Here is an 8,634-nt window from a genome sequence, read left to right on the forward strand (position 1 = left end):
TGCGCATGCGCAGCCCGCCCACCCCCCGTCAATGGTGTCGCGCTTTGCCAACGCTGAAATCTGGTCACTTTATTTTTAAACAATGTTGACAATAATAATACAAATAAGTATACATAGTCCTAATCTTCCAACTTCACCAATAACATTCTCTCTTTATAATTCTTTATTGTTTTTTCCCATTAATATATTTAAACCTAAATAACATTTCTTTGCACCATTTATTTGTTATCCCCTACTAAGTCACTAATATTTAATATTTAGAAATTACTCATTATTCCACCATAATTTCGATATCCCAAATGTCTAGGACTACTAATAAAGCCAAATATTAACAAAATTTAATCAATCCCGGGATTATATCTTAAAATCCTCACAATTTCTAAATAAAAAGAGGGAGAATGTGCTGGAAACAAATGAATATTATACAAATTGTATGGGATTTTAGCAACGGTAGAGAATTTTCATGACCTATTTTGCTCTGCGTAAGCTTTGTATTCTATTGCTCTGTAGATAATTTGTTAATTTCTCCGTGTTCTTTGCAGAAATGGATGCCTTTTGTGAGAGCTATCCAGAAGTGAGGATGTATAGCAGTTGCTTTCTGATCTTTTCTCTTTCTGCTATTAATTCAGGGTTATTATGTTCCTTTATTCTGCGCTGTGGTTAAGCCAGCACGTTCAATATTTATGCTACTGAAAAGTGTAAAATTGAAACCCATCCATTTTTAATGGGTATTTGTGATACGTGAGCCTATGTCCCTGTATACATTTGTGAGTTATATGATTTATCACTGAATTTTTATTTTTATTTATGTATTTAGAGAATTTACAGTAGTGGCCAAAATTGTGGAAACCTTTTGGGAAAAGTGTATTTTTGAGGTTTGAAAGGGCTAAGGAAATTCTCATTATTTCTTTGCATCTCTGTGCAAATATGACACGTCCTTGAAAAATTTTGCCTGTGTAACCCAAAGTGAGATGGAGCCCATCAAGTGGCTTGTTTGACTGATTGCTGTCGCCAGGGAGATGGTAGATTATTGATTTTATACTGGGATTTTATTTTTTTGTAAGCTGCCCAGAGTCATCAAGAGTGAGTGGGCAGTGATATAAATTTTCTAAACAAACAAACAATTTTATGTGGCTTTCACTCAATACTTCTATTTCATCTTTCAAACAAATCAGAGCCCAACCACTTTCTTCAAATCACGTTTCTAATACAGCTGCTCCTGCCTTCTTGGAAAGAAGCTTCAGGAGAAATTAGTTTGGCTGGATTTCTGTTGAAGCTTTCCAAAAGCATTATCCTCTAAATGATTCCTGGGTTCTAAAGTTTTCCTAATTTCAGTATGGATAGAGGCAGAGGGGGGGCAGGGAAGTAATTTTTAAAAATGGTTTTGGCTTTGCAGTTTGACTTCACCTCATGAAATTGAAGTTCCTTTCGTCAATCTTGCGGTATAGAAGCCACCCAGAAGTCAAGTGAAAAACAAAAACTTTTGTGAGAATACAAAGATCTTAAATAAAAGCTTACAACTGAAACCTCTAATGGTAAAAATAAGAGGGGGCCGTGCAAAACTTTGTTCCTGTTTTCCCTCTTATCCAAAGAGAGCTTCTGCTAAATATCCATGCCATTTAATTTATCTCACTGGTTTCACTCATTGACAAGCTAGTTTGGTTATTATGCATTTCCCTGTTCATTCTTTCATTAGATTTATGTCCAATTTTCCTCCAAGAGTTCGAAGCAGAGTACAATGACCAAGTTTTTCCGCATGCGAGGCTGTTTGAGCTAAGTAATTAATGAAGCGTCTACAGCTGTGTTTCTCAACCTGGGCAACTTTAAGATGTATAGACTTCAATTCCCAGAATTCTGAAACTTGAAGTCTATACATCTTAAAGTTGCCAAAGTTGAAAAACACCAGACACAGAGTGATCCTAGATAATCAGGAATCACAGATGTTCTCTTCATTCAGAGATGCTATTTCCTGCACTTTGTGGATGCATTTGGTCAAGTTACATTTTGTCTTCAGCTCTTCCCATCAGTGCCGAAGAATTCAAGATATTCGGGGTAATGAGCTGTCACAATCTCTCTTCCATGGGAGATGTTACAATGCAATAAAACCATGATGGTGAACCTTTGATGTTCCCGCATGGCCTGCGTGCAGGAAGTGGCACGTCAAACCATCTCGCGAGGTATGCGCAGCCCTGCTGGCCTTCGTGCGCGCGGGAGCGCTGATACTCGGAAGAGCAGTGGTCCATCGTGCATGCCTGAGCCGGCACCCAAACAGCCGGGTACCAGTATGGAAGCGCACCCGACGAACAGCTGGCCATCACGCATGCGCGCAATGTCAACTTGGAAGGTCAGGTGCCGGCCTGTGCATGTGTGCCGGAACACCGCTCTTCCCGGTTCCACCGCTCCTGCGCGCGCGACGGCCAGCTGACCGGCGCGCGTGTGATCACAGGAACCCGGAAGAGGAGCCTGCGAGGCCGCGCATTCTTTGTGGGATGGTTTTGCGTGCCGCTTCCGGCACATGTGCCATGGGTTCACCAACTGCAATAGTACATATATGAATACCGTGATGGGATTCAACCAGTTCTCACCACTTCGGCAGAACCGGTTGTTAACTTTCTAAGCAGTTTCATGAACTGGTTGTTGGAAGAAATCATTAGGGCAGAGAACCGGTTGTTAAATTATTTGAATCCCACCACTGCATGAATACCACAGCCCAAGAGAGAGATTCAGGTTTGGCTTGGTGATGATATCCCTGAGCAAATTAAAACTGATGAAAGCTAAACAGTAATATCCAAATTTATTTGTCACATAGTTAATGTAACACAATGTAAAAGTAGGAAACAAACAGAAATAGATATTAAGCTTCCTGTGCAAAGGGCTAAACATAAAACTGGATACATTTAAAAAAAAAACCTGCACGATGAATTCTGAGTAAGCTTGTTTCATTTTGGAAATAATAAGGAAACCTTTGGAAAGCTAATATGGCATTGAATGCAATTTTTCCTTTTCCTTCTGGCAGGTTCAGCTAATCAGTGATGCATACAACCTGGTAATTGACGCCATGCTTGGCGTAGAAGACAGCCTGGGGGAACTGTCGGAGCCCTACTGCACAATCTTGGCAACGCTCAAACAAATTCGGATTCCTCTTGTCAGCCTGGATGTCCCATCAGGTGTGTAGATGAGAGCTCTGATCTCCCCTTGCTCCCCTGCCCACATTTGGAATACTGCATTCAGTTTTGGTCACCACGATGTAAAAAAGATGTTGAGACTCTAGAAAGAGTGCAGAGAAGAGCAACAAAGATGATTAGGGGACTGGAGACTAAAACATATGAAGAATGGCTGCAGGAATTGGGTATGTCTAGTCTGATGAAAAGAAGGACTAGGGGGTGAAGAGGGAGTCGAACTATTCTCCAAAGCACCTGAGGGTAGAAAAAGAAGCAATGGATGGAAGCTAATCAGGGAGAGAAGCAATTTAGAACTTAGGAGAAATTTCCTGACAGTTAGAACAATTAATCAATGGAACCACTTGCCTCCAGAGGCTGTGAATGCTCCAACACTGGAAGTTTTTAAGAAAAGGCTGGATAACCATTTGTCTGAAGTGGTGTAGGGTTTCCTGTCTGAATAGGAGGGTTGGACTAGAAGACCTCCAAGGTCCAATCCATCTATTCTATTCTATTCTATTCTATTCTATTCTATTCTATTCTATTCTATTCTATTCTATTCTATTCTATTCTATTCTATTCTATTCTATTCTATTTGCATTGGTCTGGCCTTCCCGTTAGGTAGAGGGAGGCAGCCACTATTCTAGGAATCAGCTTTTGATGTTGTGAAAGGGTAGCCATTTGCTGGTCTTTAGATAATGGAGGGGATCGGGGTCCCACTCAGGTACATTTGAGCCCCTTCAGATTCTTGGAGGTCAATTGAGCTCGTCTTTTGGGAAGTAGGCGGCTATGTCCCAATTTTTCATCCTTCCTTTGCTGCGAGATTCCTTCCTTCCTTCCTTCCTTCCTTCCTTCCTTCCTTCCTTCCTTCCTTCCCTCCCTCCCTCCCTCCCTCCCTCCATTCATTTTGCTAGGCTTATACAGGTAATCCTCTACTTATAACCATACATTCAGTGACTATTTCAACTTGCACATTGAAAAAAGTGGTTTGCAACCAGTCTTCACATTTATGAATGTTGCAGGATCCCCATGGTCACATGATCAAAATTCAGCACTTGGCAACTGGTACGTATTTGTAATGGTTGCCGTGTCCTGGAGCCATGCGATCGCCATTTGCAACCTTCCCAGCCTGCTTCTTCGGACAAGCAAGGTCAAGGGAGGAAGCCAGATTCGCTTAAGAACTGCATGATTCATTTAACAAGTGCAGGGTTTCATTTAACAACCATGGCAACCAAGGTTGCAAAATCGGGCGCCACTCACTTAATAATTGCCTTGTTTAGCAACAGAAATTAGAATAGAATAGAATAAAAACTTTATTGTCCCTTTAAATGTACACTAATCAGCATACATTAAAATGCAATTTCGTTGCGTTCAGCTCTCAAAGGATAACCATTATGCATGTATCCACACACACACACACACATATGACACAGAAACATTACAGTCTAGTTTGAATGTATACATATACATGGCAGGAAAAAAAGTGTGTTTACTGGGCGGATGGCGTAAGGAACAAAGCTGTTACAGAAAGTAGTAGTCCTGCTATAAATACTTTGAAACCTCCTCCCAGAGGGGAGCAACAGAAACAGACCGTGAAGTGAGTGTGTGGGGTCTCTAACAATGCTTCAAGCTCTAAAATTGGATCCCAGCTGTGGTTGTAAGATGAGGACTACCTGTATGGTGTTCCTCTCATGTCTCGTTCTAAGCAGCATGCAGATTTCCAGTCAACAATAATGTTAAAAACTAACAGGCACAATATATTAACCCGAAGTTTTGCTAAAACAACCAGGTCTTATTTATTTCATGAAAAGAAAACAAATTTCAAAGCTGATGTTATTGGGAGCCTTCTTCTAGGTTGACTCCAAACCACTGGTGAAAAGCTGGTCCTGCAAGTAACCAGTTCCTAAACAATAAAGAGCTTTAAAAGTGACAATTGGCAACTTGAATTGCAGTGAAGAATCACCAGGTATCCCTAAACATTTGAACCACTGCTTCTGGACAAGCTGCTCGTCTTCAAGGGTAGCCTCATTGTAATAATCCAAACTGGAGGTGACGAAGACATAAAGACAAATATCATTTGTCCCCAGTGTTTGATAACTGATAACTGATAACTACTCCTGCACATGGAATGTCAGTTTTGCCATATTCACTGATGTCATTTGATAGATGTGGAAGAATTTAAGAGGATCGCAGATGAACCAGATGGAACCCATTTATATCTACACTACCTTCGCTCCACAACTGTTTCTTTTAATCAAATATGTTTCAGAAGTTACTTTCATAAAATGGAAATAACGCACTCCCTTCAATTTAGCTCCCAATCCCAAGCCTTGCCTAGGGAATTATGGGAGTCGAAGTTCATATACCACAAAATTGCTGAGATTGCTGAGATTGACAAATGCCGGTTTAGATAGATCAGAACGTCTCTCGCACGCTATGATTCCATGCATTCCTTAAAGCTTTGTGGGTGGAATATTTGTTATGTAGTCATTAAAAACAACCAAACTAAACTAAATTAGGACAAAATGCTCACTGCTGGCTGGAGATTCTGAGAAGTAGTCTGAAGACATCTGAATACCAGGTAGGAGGAAAGCTGCTTGAGAGAATAAATTTCGCAAACATGAAGCCTCTATTAATGTCGCCCCCGCGCATTGCCATCACCACTTCCCTGTTCTTTCAGAACATGACATTCCTTGATTCTCCCTCATCTTCATTTTAATCCCTTCTCCACTTCTTCGTACTTCCGACCTCTTGCCAAGTTCCAACTTGGCTCGTTGGCACCCGCGGTGGCTGTCTGAAGAGGCGGTTCTTTTGAACGGCAGAGCTTGCTGTAAGAAGATTCAGTTTTTCTAAAACGAGACATGATGTCATCTTCAGACACGTTTTGCTGTGTCTGGAGAGTGTGGTAGCCTGAAACCTGCTTTCACCATCAAGGGAAGGAATTTTTTCTGTGGAAGAACAAACAGGCAGATGAGACATGAATGGGAATAAATTTCTCCTCCCGGCCTAAATGTTCTAATTTCTTTCCACTGACAATGGCTGTTTCAGAATTTAATTTAAGTTAACTTAAATTAATGGAACAAGAAATGTGATATCCATCGGCACAAAACATTGGTCTGTTTTTAAACAAGCTGGTCGGGGAATTCTGGGTGTTGAAGTCCACACATCTGGAAGTTGTCAAGAGTGAGAAACACTGCACTACACTATCCCTACTATTCTGTTTGAAAATCTCCACTGAAGAGATAGAAACCATTCCACGCAATCATCAGTTCTACTGTTCATCAGTTGTTACTTCCTAAGGTCTTCCTAATCTTTCTTCTGTATCTACCTCCTTGACAATTCATCCCATTCGTTCTAGTTCTACCAGATAGAATCATGGGGTCAAAAGGGATCTTAGGAGGCCTCCTTGTCCAAACTTTGCCCATGGCAGAATCCACAGACCATGCAGCTACCAAACATTTCTTGCAAATCTCCAGCGATGAAGCCTCCATGACTCCAAGAGGCAAGTTGTTCCACTGCCTAAAACATTCATGGGTGGGAAATTCTTCTTTAGTTTGAGTTTGGATCTGCTTCTTGCCCTCCCTTCAGGAGTAATGACAAATAAGTCAGTTTGGTCTAAGTGGTTAAGTCATCATACTAGAAACCAGGAGCTGTGAATTCTAGTCCTGCCTTAAGCATGAAAGTCAGCTGAGTGACTTTGATTCTATCACCAGGAGACTGAGTTCTGGTCCTGCCTTAAGCATGAAAGAAGCTGGGTGACTTGGGGTCTATCACCAGGAGACTGAGTTCTGGTCCTGCCTAGGCATGAAAGAAGCTGGGTGACTTGGGCCTATCACCAGGAGTCTGTGAATTCTAGTCCTGCCTTAGGCATGAAAGCCAGCTGAGTGACTTGGGGCCTATCACCAGGAGACTGTGAGTTCTGGTCCTGCCTTAGGCATAAAAGTTGGCTGAGTGACTTGGGGCCAGTCACTCTCTCTCAGCCCAATCTACCTCACTAGGTTGCCATTGAGGGGAAAATATGAGGAGGAAGAAGTATGAAGTACGTTTGCTGCCTTACATTATTTATAAAACAATAAAGATAGAATATATATATATTCTATATTTTATATATATTCTATATTTTATATATATATATTATATATATATAAAATCAGTCCCCACCCTCAATCCTGGGTCAGCCCTTCAAGTTTGGGAAATCTGCTCCCATGTGGGATATGCAAAGGCCAATAGAACCACGAAGCTTTAGCATCTAGAGTTTCCTTTAATTAAAGCTGTAAAAATCTCTGAAAATGAATTATTGAAGGAGAAATAGAGAATACACCACCACCACCCTGCTGGGGACATCTGGATAATTAGAGCTCAGATCAGGCAGCATTCCTGTAATTGTCCTGGGGTTTGTTTGTTTTTTGCCTTATTTTTGCTCTTTCTTTGCAGGTTGGGATGTAGAGATGGGCAGCAGTGATGGAATCAGCCCCGATGTTCTTGTCTCCTTGGCGGCTCCAAAGCAATGTGCCACGAGATTTATGGGCAAGCACCACCTGGTGGCTGGGCGCTTCCTCCCCTACGACGTACAGAAAAAATTTGAACTGAATTTGCCAGAATACCCTGGCACAGAGTGTGTGGTTTCTCTGTAGAGCAGGGGTGTCCAACCTTGGCAACTTTTAAGACTTGTGGACTTCAACTCCCAGAATTCCCCAGCCAGCATGGAGAGTTCTGGGGAATTGAAGTCCACAGGTCTTAAAGTTGCCAAAGTTGGACACCCTTGCTGTAGAGCTTAGAAACATCCAGCAGTTTGTGGCTTCTGGATATCTTGGCCCTGCTAAGAACTCCCTGGTTTGCTTCTCTTGAATGTCAAAACGAGATCCCCAGTATTAATCAGTTCCATGTCTAGGCTTTGGAATGTATAATAGTATTGTTTAATTCAATGTAAAAAAATAATCTGGCAAAACCATTTGGAAGAAACAGAATAGCCCAGACAACTGAGCCACCTAAGAGGACCCCTCCGGAAAACGTGAATTAAAAGAGACACACATAAATTCCTCTTCAAATAACTGTTATGAAACCCATTAAGATTCAAGCCAATTTCTTTTTTAAAATCTGCTGAAAGCTGATTTATGTCTAGGTTGTGTGTGTGTGTGAGAGAGTGAGAGAGAGAGAGTGCACGTCTTTAGGAAGGCACACTTAATTTTTTAAATTTTCCTTCTTTCTTCCCTGTTGACTCCTCAAAGCAGTCTTTAACAATTTAAGGCCAAAAGCTGATCTAAATATATTTTATATGTCTTTGAGCACCTTTCATGGGTATGTTCTCTCAAGATGGTCTCACCCAAACATTGTGCACTCCATCTGGGACTAGGCCAGAGTTGGGTTTCAGCAGATTCTGACCAGTTCTGGAGAACTGGTAGTGGAAATTTTGAGTAGTTTGGAGAACCGGTAGTAAAAATTCTGACTGGCCCCGCCCCCATCTATTCTCTGCCTC

General features: G+C 41.5%; 1 protein-coding gene across 1 annotated transcript in view; it reads left to right on the forward strand.

Annotated features, from left to right (window-relative positions):
- Positions 1-8,293, forward strand: part of YJEFN3 (YjeF N-terminal domain containing 3) — a 35,530-nt gene extending 27,237 nt beyond the window's left edge. Inside the window, exons 5-6 of the mRNA XM_058163333.1 lie at positions 3,017-3,167; positions 7,593-8,293. Of these exons, the coding sequence (XP_058019316.1) occupies positions 3,017-3,167; positions 7,593-7,792 (351 nt within the window). The 3' untranslated portion in view covers positions 7,793-8,293. The remainder of the gene's footprint in view (positions 1-3,016; positions 3,168-7,592) is intronic.
- Positions 8,294-8,634: the final 341 nt, after the last annotated feature.

Source organism: Ahaetulla prasina, chromosome 1, assembly GCF_028640845.1.
Source record: "Ahaetulla prasina isolate Xishuangbanna chromosome 1, ASM2864084v1, whole genome shotgun sequence".
Taxonomy (NCBI): domain Eukaryota; kingdom Metazoa; phylum Chordata; class Lepidosauria; order Squamata; family Colubridae; genus Ahaetulla; species Ahaetulla prasina.